The sequence below is a fragment of the Tachysurus vachellii genome, chromosome 24, assembly GCF_030014155.1.
Source record: "Tachysurus vachellii isolate PV-2020 chromosome 24, HZAU_Pvac_v1, whole genome shotgun sequence".
Classification (NCBI taxonomy): Eukaryota; Metazoa; Chordata; class Actinopteri; order Siluriformes; family Bagridae; genus Tachysurus; species Tachysurus vachellii.
In genome coordinates, this window is record NC_083483.1 from 4,400,456 (window position 1) to 4,418,882 (window position 18,427).

The 18,427-nt window shown below is 36.3% G+C and overlaps 2 protein-coding genes across 3 annotated transcripts; both read left to right on the forward strand.

The window, feature by feature from the left end:
• Positions 1-1,327: 1,327 nt before the first annotated feature.
• Positions 1,328-3,981, forward strand: LOC132839420 (OX-2 membrane glycoprotein-like). Its single transcript, XM_060860383.1, has 5 exons — positions 1,328-1,444; positions 1,897-2,238; positions 2,582-2,878; positions 2,996-3,100; positions 3,776-3,981. Exons 1-5 carry the CDS (start codon positions 1,405-1,407, stop codon positions 3,805-3,807), a joined length of 816 nt encoding a protein of 271 aa, XP_060716366.1. The 5' UTR covers positions 1,328-1,404; the 3' UTR covers positions 3,808-3,981.
• A 6,996-nt stretch (positions 3,982-10,977) lies between these two features.
• On the forward strand, positions 10,978-16,724 carry mpc2a (mitochondrial pyruvate carrier 2a). 2 transcript variants are annotated; one of them, XM_060860812.1, is made up of 5 exons: positions 10,978-11,376; positions 12,649-12,689; positions 14,798-14,882; positions 15,148-15,259; positions 16,272-16,724. In XM_060860812.1, exons 1-5 carry the CDS (start codon positions 11,241-11,243, stop codon positions 16,339-16,341), a joined length of 444 nt encoding a protein of 147 aa, XP_060716795.1. In that variant the 5' UTR covers positions 10,978-11,240; the 3' UTR covers positions 16,342-16,724. The 2 variants fall into 2 exon arrangements, with proteins under 2 accessions (XP_060716795.1, XP_060716796.1); XM_060860813.1 differs by having other exon boundaries at positions 10,994-11,376; positions 16,287-16,724.
• Positions 16,725-18,427: the final 1,703 nt, after the last annotated feature.

Consider the following 18,427-nt stretch of genomic DNA (forward strand, 5'->3'; position numbering starts at 1 on the left):
ATCTAATTTTATAAGGCAACTGTACAGTGGTATAATTATTGTAATCAAACACACAATCTTGTTAAAAGAAAATTGATTATATAATATACTACATTTTGTTTTTGATGTCATGACTTATGTACGAATAGCAAAATTCCAGTACCGCCAATGTAAAATGACTATAGACATTCCTGCCCCATGTTGATGTAATCTTTCACCAAGCACTTTACTTTTTTTTTAAATAGATAGATGTAAATAGATCTGGTTTGCTAGTGATTGTGAATGAATGTATGCATATTTGTGAAACCCTGATCTGAATAAGTATCACATTCTCTGCCTGCTGCTCTCATGACTAAACTTAATTTACTGGAACTAGAACTTTGCATTAGTGTAACTGATTAGGAAAGGAAGTAAATATGCGAATTTCCTTTTGTTTGTGGTTTTAACAGTCACATGTCAATCCAATACAGAAGGTCATTCCAGTCAGTCCGGATATCTGTTCCCTACAGTAGAATGTGGGTGTCTGTCCCTTGTGATTACTGTAAGACTTGAGCTGTAGTTTCTTGATGTTATTAGAAAACAACTGATATTGTGACAATCTGATACCTGGAAAGTCCTGGGCATATATGGTAATACACAACCTTGAATAAACTTCCAGTTAAAATCCCCTGAAAATAAATCTGGCTGATGCATGCTGTGGAAAATACCACAGAGTCAAAGAGTTTTAGTTTCACTTCTTCTCTCACTCTCTGTGAGGTATAATACAACTTTAAGTTTTACCCTCTCTTTCATGATCACAACAAATTAGCATATGTATTATCTGTGTAAATATATTGTATATCTGTTTACTATTGACAGACTCTGTAGAATTGTCACCTAATAGCTCCAAGGTCTGGTTCAATCAGCATTGTTTACTGTTGTTGTTGAAATGTTCATGTTGCTTGTACATGTTTCCCAGGTTCTTCAGATAGGTGGAATGGCTAAGCTAAATCACTCATAAAGAAAATGCATGTTTTTAGGTTCCTTGAGAGCTGTACATTTTATTTAGTAATCTTTCAGTAGCTACCTTACTAGTAAAGTATCTGACAGCTACGTAAACAAATATTTATAGCATTCCTCCTGAAATCTTTGTTTTCAGTAATGACAGGTATTGTTTAATTGTTTGTTTGTTTGTTTGTTTGTTTGTTTGTTTGTTTGTTTGTTCAGTGACTCATAAAGATGAACCATTAAGGGGCACAAAGATAACACTAGTTTTCCCAGTAGAATGTATTCATACAACATACTGGCAAATACTGTGTGGGATTTTCCTGAACAGCTGAGACTCACTGAGTCATAGCTTTCAGTTTTAGTTGTTACAGTATATAGTGTACAGGGCATTAGCTTGTCTTTAGTTTTAGAGTTAATGTGTCCGAAAGAACTAACACCATGCTGGATTATTCTGTTTTCTTAAACCTGCTTACATTGGGTATTTATGATTTTATAAAATACTTAATTGTTATATACTAAATGTATATTTATTATTATTATTATTATTATTATTATTATTATTATTATTATTATTATTATTGTTGTTGTTGTTGTTGTTGTTGTTGTTGTTGTTATTATTATTATTATTACTGTTGTTGTTTTTCATGATGATGATGATGATGTTATTTAAAGTAGCGTATATGTATTATTTATTTTCTTATGTAATATGTATTATTTACTTTCTTAAACCTGCTTACATTGGGTATTTATGATTTTATAAAATACTTAATTGTTATATACTAAGCTAAATGTATACTTATTATTATTATTATTATTATTATTATTATTATTATTACTGTTGTTGTTGTTGTTGATGATGATGATGATGATGATGATGATGCTATTTAATGTAGCATATGTGTATTATATTAATCGTGCGTTGTCCCACAGTTCTGTCCGCGGGGATACTAAAGAGAGAGGATGTAAACGTGTCACTAGGGGAAAATGCGACGTTTTTGTGCGAGCGTCCGGGCGCCAGTGGAGTAAAGCAGGTTATATGGCAGCAGCACAGAGATGACGGCACCCTGCGCAGTATGGTCACTTTCACTGAGCGCTCTAAACCCCAGGTGGACGATGCCTTTGTGGGCAAAGTGAACGTCATCGTGGCGTCAATCCAAACAACTACTATCGTGATAAAGAACGTGACCTTCGCAGATGAAGCCTGCTATGTCTGTACCTTCAGTGTTTATCCGTCTGGAACCGAGAGGGAGACATCATGCCTCACTGTACATGGTATGTTCTCCTGAATTATGTGGACAAATCTACACTTTTATGGCTAAGGATCAAAGAGTGTTCACAAATTTCATAGAATCTAAAAATGTTTAATCTAAAAAAGGTGTAAAATCCCAACGACATTTGACGTCTGAAGGGACTCAGACTCTGGAATAAGAAAATAAATAAATAAATAACTGTTTAATATATTTATTTGCCTTTTATTTAAATTTTAATGAAACAAATGATTATGTACTATGATATATCATATATAAAGGGGCACACTGCAGAATTATTACCAACATTTTTCTTTTGTAAATAAAAATAGAATGTGTCTGTTTTTAAACTTATTTTCTGAATGCAGGTTTATCAGAAGTCACATCACAGTTTTCGGGTAAACCAAAGGACAAGGACGTTGTTGTCTCTTGCTCAGCCACTGGTAAACCTAAACCGGTGATCAGCTGGTGGTCTGAAGAGGAAGAACTGAGCGATTACTCAGCAGAGACTTTCATAGTACACAATGAAGACAGTACAGTCACAACTACAAGCAACCTCACAATTCCCCATTTACAATTTGGTGGAAAATACGTGAAATGTTTGGCTAAAAGTGGCAATACAGAGAGGAATATAAACATCATTGTGGATAAACCGATAGATATAGGTAAGAGCAATGTGCAATACATGTTTTGCTAATAAAAAAACTCCCACTTATAATTTCCCACATTTTGAAAATCCCTTCCATGTAAATTAGTAACAATTTATTTTTCCCCCTTTTTAGAGACTCCAGCTACATCCAGATATTACGTTTTGTCTGCTGTCGTCATGATCAGCTGTGTTATCGTTGTTACCAGTTGTGTTATTATTTTTCACCGAAATCAGAGAAGTAGGTAGCAGGACATTTCTCAGTCATTTGAGCATCTTGTGATTTTATATATGGTTATGATGATCACTGAAAGCTGAACTAGATTGAACTAGTGTTAAATTGAAGCATAAAAAGAAACAGCAAACGCTGCTTGAATAATTCCAGTAAAAAGCAGTTTTGCACATGACCTATAATTCAGAAATACAGTCACATGTTTACTATTCTTTATAGTCTGACAAAATTATTCTTAGATTTGTGGAATAATTATAATTAAATTGAGAATTGATCAGCCTGATTTTAATAGTTTGCTTGACTGCAAAAAAAAAATCTGTTTGCATATCCAGATTTGTTTAATCCTTGTTAATTAATTGTTAATTAAAAGTAAAATATTTACATTTGATGGCATTTACCACAATCAGTACATATAGTGATATACCGATATAGTATTTATTAAGATAATATGCTGCTTGGGGCATAGAAAAAAGCTAGCTAGCTGTTTTCACATTTCTGTTTTTCCCATGCTGCATGTTGGGGTAGATGAGTATTTATTTATTTATTTGATTTAATCTTTTCCCCCTTGAGTTGGTTTGAACAGGAGAACTAACAGAGCTATTTGTAATTAAACCTATATATAACCTTTTTCCTATATTCTATTATGAGCTTCCTTGTAATTGAATCTTATCATATTTTTTGCAGAACATGAAAAACACCTTATTGAGATCATCTAATATCAGAACTTTAATGTATTCTGGACATTATGCTGTATGAGGTCATTGGAAAACAGCTGGAAACTAAAGATCGATTATATTGTGTTCCAAACTTTACCTGGAATTGAAAGCACTTTATTCACAGAAAGCAGTCCAAGCATATTTATTAAAAAGTGGATTTATTTTTGTTAAATTATTGTCATTTCTTTTCATTGAATATTTAAATGTAAATATATTTAAATAAATAAATGTGTGTGTGAATATGTAACTAATCTTTGATGTCCATCAATATCTTTATCTAAATTGGATCATTTGCATGAACAGGTCATGGTCTTGGATATATGGGAAGTGGTATCTCAGTGGTTTAGGTGTTGTACTACTGAGTGGAAGGTCATGAGTTCAAACCTCAGGGCAACCAATCTGCCGCCCCTGAGCAAGGCCTTTCACCCTAAATTGCTTAGCTTTATAATTGAGATAAAATATGCATCTCTAAATATATATAATACTATATATTGTCGCTGTCGGGCGGAATCCTCGTATCTCCAAAACCATTATTTTTCAGGAAATTTAAAAAAACGCGTATTTTTTGGAGTTATTAAACATTGTATCGTTAAAGTTGTTATTATACCTTATATTGCTATCATATACTGTTGTGTACCAACATTAACACAACATTTTCACAAAGTCACGTTTTATCGGAGATACAAGCTTTATGACTTGTGAGCAGGGAGATACGAGATTATGCTGTCATTGATAAGAACGGTACGGACACAGACGTCGCTGCTGCCAGCAGTGCTCAATAAAGTCTGCGGTCACGTTGAGCCTTTTGACAAGAGAAAAGGCTTCAATAGTTAACCAAAGCTAATGATTGTAGTTACATACATCTTCCTAAACTCTATTTTAAAGGTTTAAGAGCTATAAGTGATGCAATACAAAACACGATAAACTGATTAGGCTGTCTAATAGGTGGAAATTAGTCTAATCTGCTCCCAAACTTACCTTCGTGGCTCACGGGTTTCTTTCTGCACAGAAGCATTACAGCTATCGATTTTTAACAAAACAGACCTACTCAAATGTATCTAACAACTATTTTCACTTGTTAGTGTCCAAAAAACAGTGTTTTACATGCACAGTGCCAAGAGAGGCATTGTCTATAAGTAGGCTGACTTAAAGTCAGTAAAATAATGATAAAAACAATAATTTAATAGTGGTATCCAAAACATTCAATTTAATTCAAATATTATATTATAAAAAAACATTTTAAAACGTCAATGAACATATATAATAAGCAGTAATAAAGATATTTAAAATACATCAATAACACAGATAAACATCGATAAAATCATAGTTAAAGGGATTGTTCACCCAAAAAATAAAATTAATAAAGTTCAAATTATCGTTTCACTACGTTATACGGCATGTTTACATATAATAACGAGGCAAAAAGGCAGCCAGCTTGCTTAAAGTGATGAGCTGTTGAACATAACGGTTTGCCTTGACATTGTAAGATACAATCCTATCTTATCTGCAGTACACAGGGTTTAGTCCGCGTTGCAGTGGATTGTCTTGCGCTAAATTCCTGTCCTCAGACGAGCACCAGAACTAGCGGGGGTCAAGATTTTTTTTTTCTTTGAGCCCCACGAAAATCACTTTAGATATCACTTTAAGACGTGTTGATTCGTTGCGACTCAGCCGCCTTCACACTGCACACGACAAACGGACACGACTGTCGGATTTCGCCCCCTAGTGACAGTCGCACGGAATATGCAATATAACCGTGTAGACGTCAACATGGGAGAGAAGTTAATTCTCGCGGTCTCGGAAAACCCATTACTAGATGATTGTGACAAAAATCTTCTCCATTAAGGCGCAACATTGGACTACATCACATCCGGTCGGCATATCGGATGCGGTGTAGTCGCACAAGTTGGATCCGTTAAAAAAATTTAACTTGTGCGACTACACCGCATCCGATATGCCGACCGGATGTGATGTAGTCCAATGTTGTCCAATCAGGTTTGTGTGCGCGAGGTGATAAGAATTATTTAAAAAGTATTAATATAAACTTTAGTAATTTTTAAGCTTTATCAAAAACAATATTTTTGTTTTAAATACATTGTTATTGATAAAAAAGTAATAAATTATTAATATTTATATTGTATTATTTTTAATGTTGTTCCCATGTTTCCTCAAAAATTATTATACAAACTGCCTTACATTTACAGCATTTGGCAGATGCCCTTATCCAGAGCGACGTACATAAGTGCTTAAATCTCTAACATTGAATACATTAATGCTGGATCACTAAGTTACATACTTAAGATACCATGAGTTTAAAACATTTGTTCAGAGTTACAATGAAAAAGTGTCAAAGGTGTTTTTTTTTTTGTTTTTTTTTTTAAATGCAAAAGATAAGGAAAGAAGTGCTAGTTGAAGTGTTTCCTGAATAAGTAGGTCTTCAAACCGCCACTTGAAAATAGCCAGTGGCTCAGCTGTCCGGACCTCTAGGGGAAGTTCATCCCACCCCCTTGGTGCCAGTACAGAGAAGAGTCTTGTAGTATACTTGCCTCTTACCCTGTGAGATGGTGGAACCAGTCGAGCAGTGCTGGTAGATCGGAGGGTGCGGGGTGCAGTGCGAGGAGTGATGAGGGCTTTGAGGTAAGAGGGAGCTGGGCCATTTTTGGCTTTGTAGGCCAGCATCAGTGTTTTGAATCTGATGCGTGCAGCTACCGGAAGCCAGTGGAGGGATCGCAGCAGCGGGGTGGTATACGAGAACTTTGGCAGGTTGAAAACAAGCCGTGCAGCTGCATTTTGGATCATTTGCAGAGGGCGGATAGCGTTCATAGGTAGACCTGCCAGCAGTGCATTGCAGTAATCCAGTCTAGAAATGACAAGAGACTGAACAAGTACCTGAGCAGCCTGTGTGGACAGAAATGGCCGAATCCTTCTAATGTTGTAGAGCAGAAACCGACATGAGCGAGTCACATTAGCAACATGAGAGGAAAAAGACAGTTGATTGTCCACGGTTACCCCAAGGTTGCGAGCTGTGGCTGAAGGGGAGATCAGATCGTTGTGCAAGGATATAGCAAGATCATGACCTTGGGATGAATCACCTGGAATGAACAGTAGTTCAGTTTTGCTAGGATTGAGCTTTAACTGATGAGCAGTCATCCATGATGATATTTCTGCCAGACATGCTGAGAAACTGTGGCATCTGAGGGTGGGAAAGAGAAGATAAGTTGTGTATCATCAGCATAGCAGTGGTAAGAGAACCCATGTGAGGAAATAACTTCACCAAGAGAGTGAGTATACAGGGAGAAAAGAAGAGGACCACGTACTGAGCCCTGTGGGATGCCAGTGGAGAGTCTTCGTGGAGCAGATGTCACTCCCCTCCATGTTACCTGATATGAGCGTCCTTCCAGGTAGGAAGCAAACCATTCCCAAGCTGATCCACAAATCCCAAGACTCCTGAGGGTGGACAAGAGAGTCTTGTGGTTGACCGTATCAAACGCTGCTGAAAGGTCAAGGAGGATAAGGATGGTAGTTTCTAGGTAGACGGTGTAGTTTCTCAGAGACATCCAAAAGGGCTGTCTCTGTGGAATGAGCTGCTTTAAAGCCAGACTCATTGGGGTCTTGGAGGTTGTTCTGTGAGAGATAGACACAGTTGATTATAAACAATGCGTTCGAGAATTTTTGAAAGAAACGAGAGAAGTGATACCGGTCTGTAGTTACTGATGTCTGATGGATCCAGAGCTGTTTTCTTTAGGATGGGAATAACCCTTGCTCTCTTGAAAATAGTTGGTACCTGACCAGATGCTATGGATCTATTGACGATAGTGGAAATGAAGGGCAGAAGGTCTTGCGAGATGGTCTGGAGCATAGTGGAAGGGAGTGGATCCAATGGGCAGGTGGTAGGATTGCAAGACTGGATGAGCTGTAAAATATCTTCTGCTGCTACAGTTGAGAAATGCGACAACAAAGGTGTAGGGGAATCCATACTCTGAGATATAAGTGCAGTCGGGGCTGAAGTGAAGATCCGGCAGATTTCCTCAATCTTCTCCTGGTAGAAGGAAGCAAAGTCTTCTGCAGTCAGGGAGGATGAAGAAGGTGGAGCAGAGAAGAGATGATGTTGTGGAATTTCCGAGGGTCATGTGAGGAAGCTTCAAGCTTTTCCTTGTAGAAGGAAGTCTTGGCAGAAGTCACATCTGAGGAGAACTTGGCAAGAAGTGTTCGGTAAGAATCAAGATCTGCATCAAGTTGTGATTTCTTCCACTTTCTCTCTGACGATCTTAGCTCTCTTCGATTGTTGTGCAGCACATCTGAAAGCCAAGGAGCAGAACAAGAAGTTCTGTTACAGCCAAATATTTCAAACTTTGACTCATCAGTCCAGAGCACCTGCTGCCATTTTTCTGCACCCCAGTTCCTATGTTTTTGTGCTTATTTGAGTCGCTTGGCCTTGTTCCCACGTCAGAGGTATGACTTTTTGGCTGCAACTCTTCCATGAAGACCACTTCTGGCCAGACTTCTCCGGACAGTAGATGGGTTTACCTGGGTCCCACTGGTTTCTGCCCATTCTGAGCTGATGGCACTGATGGACATCTTCCGATTTCGAAGGGTAATAAGCTTGATGTGTCTTTCATCTGCTGCACTAAGTTTCCTTGGTCGACCACTGCATCTACAATCCTCAACGTTGCCTGTTTCTTTGTGCTTCTTCAAAAGAGCTTGAACAGCACATCTTGAAACCCCAGTCTGCTTTGAAATCTTTGTCAGGGAGAGACCTTGTTGATGCAGTATAACTACCTTGTGTCTTGTTGCTGTGCTCAATCTTGCAATGACATGAAACTGTCTTTCACAACCTCACCTTGGTAGCAGAGTTTGGCTGTTCCTCACCCAGTTTTAAGCCTCCTACACAGCTGTTTCTGTTTCAGTTCATGACTGGGTTTCAACCTACGTGTGACCTTGATGATCATTAGCACCTGTTTGGTATAATTGGTTGATCATACACCTGACTATAATCCTACAAAATGCCTGACTGTGTGCAAGTGTACCTATAAGAATTGATGCTCGTTTGAAGGCAAAAGGTAGTTATATACAAATATTGATTTGATTTAGATTTTTCTTTTGTTTGCTCACTTTGCATTTTGTAAATTGACAGAAATAAACACTCATTATTTATATTTCTGAAAGCATTCTTTGTTTACAGCATTTTTTCCACACCTGCCTGAAACTTTTGCACTGCATTGTAAAACAATGTGTAAAATCTTAAACCTTCTGTTTATTTCTTAAACATTTTGTTTATTGTTGTATATTAAATTTTAATTGTTTATTTCAATGTAATCTCAGAATGTTTATTCTCAGACCCCACTGTACACTGTACATGCCCCACCTCCAAATATGCAAAATAAAAAAACATTTTACAACATGGACATGTGACATATCAAAACACTCACAACAATGAGGAGAACTTCCTCACGTGTATTTTGATGACGTCACGTAATGTCACGTGTAGCCCCGCCCCCAAAATAAGCGAAATCAAAAAGTTAGCACAACATGGACATATCATACTGTATATCAAAACCCTCAGCACGATGGGAGGGGAACTTGCCACGTGCAAGCACCATTCACATTTTCTTCAGGAAATGTACGTTCTAGTTGCATATGCAATTGTCAAATATACCAAATAATCTCTTTGAATGTCAAGATCAAAGAACCATTTTAGGTCATTTATTTAATTGATTGTGTGTCTTATTTTTTTGATACTTATGAAATAATAACAGAAAATAAGGCCCAAGTGCAATTTACCACAGATAAGTTCCACAGGGTTATTATTTTAAAATCCTAATGAAAACTCTTCATTTTGAGTTTTTGATAAATGATTCATATTAGATTAATATTCATCGGATTCAGATTCATAGGAATCTTTAAGAACAGAGAATAAGAGCAGATTCATCATGTACTAGTGTATTAGAGCTCTTCCTGCGCCACCTACAGGCGAGATATCACAACTACCGGAACAATGACGTGATGCTGTTCTCGTAATCACGCGATCTTTTCACGTGAATACACGATGTCATAAATAAAGCGACATTTTTCTAGTTCTAACGAGATACTGATAGGAAATGTGTCCTGTGGCAGCACAGAGCCTCAGTACAATACAGCTTGTGGACACAATGATGTATTACAGGAAGAAGTCAGATGCACAAAGGCAGCATTTAAACTGACTACTGACTACTGTAATGTTTCTGCTTTTATTTTGCTTAAATTTGTAAACGGTAATCAGATCATTTTATATATTGATCTGATTGTTATAAACTCGTGTTTACATTATGCAGTTAATAAAATCGTTCCAGTTTTCTGTATTGGAGGCTTTAAGCGGTACTTACCACGTTTGTTTATAATAATAATAATAATAATAATAATAATAATAATAATAATGATAATAATAATCAACAACAATAACAACAAGAAGTTAATATTATTATTATTAAACAATAATAATAATAATAATAAAGAGGAGTTACTAGGCTTCCTGATTTGTATAGTACAGGGTTCGGCAACCTTAAACACTCAAAGAGCCATTTGGACCCGTTTCCCACAGAAAAAAAAAACACAGGGAGCCACAAAACCCCTTTGAAATCTAAAATGAAGAGAACACCGCATATATCGTTTTTACCTTTACGGAAAGTATAGAAAAAACTGTAGTGTGTTGCATTTATGAAATCAATGAACTGCTACCGAGTAAACGAAATTTTATTTCTGCAGACAAACAAAAATTGCTTTCAAATAAAATGTTCAATGTCTAAATGAGTCCTCTTCTTATTCACGACATCACGATTTTAACTTGCCGGCTGCACCAAACCAAAAATGTGTCTGCTTCTGTGTGTCGGATTTCGCAAGTCGGCAGTTATGACGCATATTTTGAGCGACAAAAAAAATAAACACAGTTTATTTTAATGTTACAAGAATTTAGAATTTAGAATTACATTAAAAAAAAAAAAAAAAACTAACTACCTAAAATAAAATAAATTTAAATTAAATATTTATTTTCCAGCCTTGATGCCCGATGACGCCTGAGATAGACACAGGCTCCCCGTGACCCGAGGTAGTTCGGATAAGCGGTAGAAAATGAATGAATGAATGAATTTATTTTCCAAATCTACAGGGAGCCGCAGCAGAGGGACGAAAGAGCCACTTGCGGCTCCGGAGCCGCGGGTTGCCGACCCCTGGTATAGTATTGCCCCTATACTAGCGGCTTGTTGCTCCATGTGTCACGTGGAAACGCAGGTTGACACGCAGATGTTGTGGCGCGCGGACGGAACTGCAGCCGGCGCAGTGACAACAATGCATTTTCAGACGACATTGTGATAGGACGTATCGAAGGGTGGAGAGACGGTGAGCACATTTCAGACCCATATTAAGTTCTCCTCCCGTTCGGATCGACAGCTACAAGCACAATGAGCGGCTCTAGAGGTTTCCTCCGACTGCAGCGTTATTATTCCAGCGGACTGAGAGTCACGTATCACAGAACACTGCACAGAATCGAGCTCATGCTTCCGCCTAAACTGAGACCTCTGTACAACCATCCAGCAGGTAATAGCATTAATATGTACATATGTGCAAGAAGAATGGGCTATAAAGAGTCACCTTGATCAGGTTTAAGTTAAAATTAAGGATCAGTTTTAGATTAGCCTATATAGTGTGTGCTATAGAACATATAATAATATACAATATATATACTGTGTGCCCTAGAATATATAATAATGTGCAATATATATACTTTGTGCTATAGAACATATAAATACTGTGTACTATAGAACATATATATATGATGTAGGCTATAGAACATATTTAGGTGACCTTGATGAAACAGTACTAATGGTCACTTCATGCTGCAATCCACTGCCATGAGCAAACGTGGAAAAGATAACATTTGCGAAAGTGCATTGATTTCAGAAGATAACAGAAAGTCACCTCTGTGATGATGTTATTCACGTCAATGTTATTTGTCAGTCTTAGCTAAAAGGTCAGAATGAAAACAGAGGAATGTTTGGTAGTAACACAAAGGGGTTGTGTGCTTATTACATCCCATATAGTCAGCCAATCAGATGGCTCATTTAGGCTGAATACTGAATAGGACACTGTTGTTAGTTACCCTCATTGTAACACTGACATTGGTTTGATTCTGCCTTGCCTATTTTCTGTAATATTAATAATATAACAATAACAATGTTACCCATCATCACTTAGAAACAAATCATGTTAGTGTCAGTGTTTTAGGTCTTGTGGTTCCTTGCTCTATTCCAAAACAAATAATTAGACATTTAAAACTTTTTATTTAGCTGCAGACAAATTATTCTGTTTTTGTTATTTCTAAGAGCTTTGCACGTAAATTTGTTAGTGGCCTAAAATTTGGTTACTGCCCAAGTTGAACTATGCTCACTAAAAAGTTAAACAGTCATCCAGATATAATAAAACTACTGTCCAACTAAACTGAATTCAACAATACCACTTACATCGTAAGGGGAAAATAGACTAACAACTTTCATCTTTCACTTTGTTACAATTCAATATACATAGCTTTGAGAATGTCAGTGAAAAATCTTACACGTTTGAGTTAATGTGCTATATGTTCATCTCTCATGTAATGATTTTATGCAAATGATTGTAAGTGATTTATGTCCTTTAATCCCTAAAAGCCTCCAGAGGTGAGGATTGGTCTTCCACTGAGAATACTTAGCCCCAGGGGGTTATCTTTGGCTTACCATCTTTTATTTTACCAGCTATTTGCCACAGTAATTCCTAATGCACAAGGAATACAGACAAAAAACACACTAATTGTTTTTGTTGCTGGGTTTTTTTTAGGACCAAAGACAGTTTTCTTCTGGGCCCCTGTTTTTAAATGGGTGAGCTAACTATATTTAATCTAATCTCTCTCCCTCACTCTCTCTGTCTCCCCTACTCTCTCTTTCGAAATTGATATTCAGGCTATCAACTATTCATAGAATTTTGCTACCTTGCAGATAGCTATTTTAGTAATGACTTAACTGCACTTCTCCGTCTGTCAGCTTCCTTATCCTTAGGGAACTGGCTGTTGATGGTGTTATTATTATTGTTGTTATAGTTTATGCCTTTTTTCTACGCATCTTATTTTAGAAAATGATGAATTACCAAAACAAAAAGTAATAAGTTATAAAAAGTAAAACTATGCCACAGCCTAAAATTGAAATAGTTTTCACCATGTGATTTACATTATAATTCTATCACAGTATTTCTTCACAGTTCTATCAATGCTTCTGTCATAAACAGAATTTGGTCAGAAACCAAACGTTTTGGTTGTTTTCCTTGGTACAATAGTAGTTTCTCCTTTTGCAGGACAGTCCAGATTGTGGTATTGCCTGTGTCCAAAGCTTGTGCAATGGCTCTGACCAATTTTTGCTTATTTCCCAGCTACATAATTGTTTTCCCCATGAAGATCTCACTGATCCTCATAGTCTTTATCTTGTTTTATCCCTTTCTTATGTATCGCCTCTTCTACTTTTTTGTTCTCAAACCCAATTGTCTTCAGTGTAGAGCAAAAAAAAATTATTAGCATTACTATTCCTTAGGGGGACTATATAACTAAATCTTCTGCTAATAATCACATGATTTTGAGTAATGCTTTTATATTGCAATAAAATGGTGCTTTGCACAAAATCCTTCCTTCCTAGGATTTTAATAGTTTGTGTCCTTTATTTATGTGTACTGCACTGCTGATATCTATGACTGTAAGTACAGAAACCTGAATGGTAAATGTCATCCTACTTATTTACACTGTATTGCCAAAAGCTTGTGAACAGTTGTCTACATGCCCACGTGTGGTCTGTTATGACCTTCCGTCTTTTGTTTTATTTCTGTGCTGCCCTCTGGTGTTTTCTTGTACCTGTCATACTGTATGTGTTTCAGGAAGGCGGTTCCCGGAGTTAATATGAGAAAGGCTCTGATTGGTTATCATCTCCATCTGTTCCAGATAAAAGGACTGCCTGGATCCTTGATTGAGGCCTCTTTGCCTCTCTTTGCCTTTTCGTGCAATCGTGGTTGCTTTGTTAGTGTTGCATTGTCCATTTGTATGCTATATTATCTGAACGTTAACCCATTTCGGTAATGTTTGATTGTCCCATCTGTTAAGAGTGTGTTGAGTCTGTGAGTTTTGTTTTGTTTCGGTCCATGTTTATTATTTCAACTGGTAGATTTGTTTGTGCTTGACCCATGCCGATTACAGACTCTGTTTTTGACTTGTTAGGCAGCCAATTTCATTATACACCTTTATCCAAAACATACCAACTCATGGTGACAATGGATGTAGGGGGAGCGATGCCAGATATTTTGGAAACCTTTTATCATATTGTTTTTTGAGAGGGAGTTACTGTAGGTAAGAAGAAATGTATTTTATTTTCTTTCATTTTTTCAGTTTAGTAAGAGGTGTTTGAGTAGGATTGTTCTGTTTTATTATTTTGGCCTTGTCCTCCCCTGAAGCCTAAAATCCTTGTCAACCATTGAATAAAAGATTGTGAATTATAACATCTCTGTATTAAGACATTCTGTTGCGACTGACACCTAGACGGTCGTAACAGGTCTTTTCCAAAGTTTTGCTACAAAGTTGGAAGCAGTGAATTGTCTAGAATGTCCTTTATTTCCCTTCGGTAGAAATAAGGGGCCCAAACCTGTGGCCTGCATAGAGCCTGCATAGAGTGGCCTGCATAGAGCACTGACCTCAGTATCAATTTCAGTGCCTGTATGCAATGTAGTTGTGGCTGAAATCATCACAGCTACACTCTGAAATCTAATGGAAAGCCTTTCCAGAGGAGAGCTCTTATAAGGGAGACCAAATCTGGAATATTCAAAAAGCAGATATGGGTGTGATGGTCAACTCTTCCCAAACTTTTGGCCATATAGTGTATTCAGTAAGTCGGTTCATGTTAAGACCTTTATTCCTCCCCTCTTTTCATCTTCTGTCTTCTTTATCTCTCTGCAGGGCTTGGTTTTTGCTGGTTTTTCTGATATGACACGTCCACCAGAAAAGCTGAGTTTATCTCAGTCGTGTGTCATCACAGCCACAGGTAGTGCATCAGGAAATGGTGTTCTGGAAGTTTAGGTTCTGGGTGACAGGTTTCAGTTTCTCACTTCAGTGTATATTTGTCCTCGTGCATGGACAGAAATAGTAACAGAAACAGTGCTGCATTTTTTTCTTCTTTAAAATGATTATTATATCTTAAACTTTGTGATGGTAATCCTTAAGGGTTTGAAGACATTAAATCTGTGAAGTTGTATACACAACATTTAAAAATGACCTACTATGCTCATGCCTTCTCAATTCTGTTCTAGGCTTCATTTGGTCACGCTACTGCCTGGTGATCGTTCCCAGAATCTGGGCACTCTTTGCAGTAAACTTCTTCTTGGGCTTATGTGGAAGCATCCAGCTTCTGAGAATCTGGAAGTAAGTGTGAATGCAGAAATGGCAAGGATAAAATTGTATTTAAATTTTATCAACATTTTATTTTATTATATTTTTTGATGTATATACCTGATATTAACATATGCCTATACTGTGTTGGAGGGATGTGTTCAGAAATTTCATTTGGGGAAAAAAATGCAGCAGCAACAATCCACCACAACTGACATGTTTCTCCAGCCCTGCCTTTTTAGAGGTTACTTTAACTCATGCATTGACATTTTTAGTATTTAACCATGTATTTATTTGTTATATATTTTGGATGGAAGGGTACTGTCCAGGCTGATGGTGATGGTGGTCCTTGTGAAAGCTCTGGCAGTCAATATTTTCTTTCAAATACCATGAAAAGATTAAACTGATATTAAATGAAAATGAAAAGATTAAACTGATATTAAGACCTGTTGGGAAATCCCTGATCTTCCAATCAACAACCCAGCACCTTAACCACTGCCTCTGAAACCATGAGGCTGCTGGGGAAGTCTCGTCTTCAGCTAGATCCTCCAGCAGATTTGTGAAGGAGAGACATAGAAAAAAACATTAATATTCACGCTGCTGAAAAATAAAGTACAACTTTTTTCGGGCAAGTTATATAATTGGCCAGTAACAGTATAGTGCTTCACACAGATTCAGACTGACTAAATAAATAAATAAAGACATTTGGAAACACCACATTCTGCTGAATAATGTTTTTTCCCCCCAATATCCAGAATGCCTGTAAAGTTTTGTGTCCACTGATAAATGTGCGCTATAAATAAAATGCAATGTAAAATTCAACTCTAGTCTTCCCCTGAACACTGACTGTACAAACCATTAAGAGCATGTTAGGTCGAAAAAGGGACTATTTAGAATATGAAATTTAACAACTAACATCAACCAAAAAATAGATATTTAATGTATATTGGTGAAACTACTATGTGAATCTACTAACATCTGTAAAATATGAACGTAAAATCATGTTAAATGCTATGTAGCTGCATATGTGTTTACCTTTATTTAGAGATGAATCTCTCAGTCATAGGTACAATCAGCAGTTAAAGCAGAAAGAAGATGAAGTGCAACGGTCCTGAAGCTGAAAGGAACAGGATTTACTGGATGCCAAAATGGATTAAATGAAACAGCGTGAAATGTTAAATGAATAGAGAATTGTAACAATAAATGTTATTTAATTGTTTCAGTTTCTTACTGCAAATATCACAAGCATGGAGAACTGCACCATTCATTTTATGTTCTAGGTAATGACTGCTGAAATAAGACTGAATATTTACAGTATAGCAACTACATGTTCTCATAAATTAGAATTTTTATAATCAAATATTGCAATGATCTGAATTTTCAAACATTGTAAATGTGGTCATAAATTTCATTGAACTCTGGCTCTCAGGAACACATTTTGTAACCACATATAAAAGGTTCCTTTTAACACAGTAATAAAATTTCTGACTGTCACAAAGACATGTTTCATTGAGATGTTTATTTACATGCACTCTAAAAAAATGATTCATGGGGTTAGTTTGTAAAACCTAAAACATTTCTACAACATTTTCAGCATAAAAAAAAATTAAGTTTGTAATATGTACTTGTATTGGTGAGTTGATAACTCATTTTAAGAAGTCTTTCAAAATTAAAATAAAGAATACTGTCGTAACTTAATTATATATCGAATTTGAACAAACTTTTTTACCTTCACGTAACAACAGAACAATATTAAGTTGGTGAAACTTGTATATCTAGTGACCATCATTTAAAAGCGGAATTTGCCCGGACTTGTTTTTCTGCCAGAGGGGGACAACTAGGAGCCAGAGATACAGGAGAATGGAGGCTATATACTGTAGGTAAGTTAATATTTTTGCTTTGTTTTAATCTCAGCAGCTACCAACTGTATGCACAAAAAAATCGTTGACTTAAGTAAAGTTGGCCGCATATTCACAGATTCGAATTTCCCGAGTCAATAACTCTTGCGCTAAACGCTGTTACTACACAAATATCACCTCTTTTCTATCGTAGTCATAGATATATACACTAGATGTCGCCTTGTATAGGGCAGTACATTGGAGCGAATGCGTCAACTGAGCCGCCATCTTGGTACAGGGGACCCCCTCCTCTTAATGCATTAGCGTCAATGTAGGCAAAGAAATAAAATCACCATAAATCGTCATGAATGCGATTTCTAGTTTTTTTTTTGGTCGTTCCAAATGTCAGACATGTATTTTTCATTAAGTCCAGAGAAAATTTAAGGTTTTGATATTAAGATAATCTACTTTTTCACAATATAATGCATAGTGCTAGTAGGTGTAAGTTTATTACTTACATTCTTCCACTTGAGTAAACTTCATATGAACAATCACTACTTACCTTATAGCCTACTGCATGTAACACTGCTACAATGGTGTGACTACATGTTTAAACATTTAAATTGTATTGGTTTATTAAATATGATACACAAAGCAATTTGCAGGTGGAAGCAAATCACAAATTTGAGAGGAACATAATGTGAAAGTTAGATAGTTGAGGTGCCAAAGACTGTTGAATCTTTTATTTATTCTTTTCCCGCAATACTTTTGCCACATTAAATAAGTATGTACTAAAGTCACATAAACCAAATAAAAAAATAAAAAAAAACACTTTGAGGCTGAACTGCCAACCTAACTGGTGACATCTTTCCAGGACTGTCACCTGAATTAACCATTTAAAAAAGTGTTTAGTGCTGCAACTGCAACTCGTCTCTGTTTATCACTTGGGAATCTACAAACAGATTCAGATTCAGATTATTTTATTTAATGCCATGTCAGCAATCAAAAGCTATTTTCATGGCAAAATTCAATTACAAAAACACAAATATCATATAAATGCAATAAAAACAAAACAAATATAAACAGCAAGTCATATTATACAATTTTTTATTTTAATTAACATACGATAAAAAAATCCAAAACCTTTTTAGGCATAATGTCATTAAATATGTCTTTAAGTGAAGTAACTTGATAAAAGAGCATTCTGCTTGTGTTAAGTCCGGGACAATCTAATAAAATATGTTTGACAGATAAGGGAATCTTACAACACATACATAAAGTTGGGTTTTCACCTTTAAGCAAAAAAGCATGGGTCAATTTTTAATTTCCTTATTAAAAGCTTCGGAATCTACAAACATTGTCT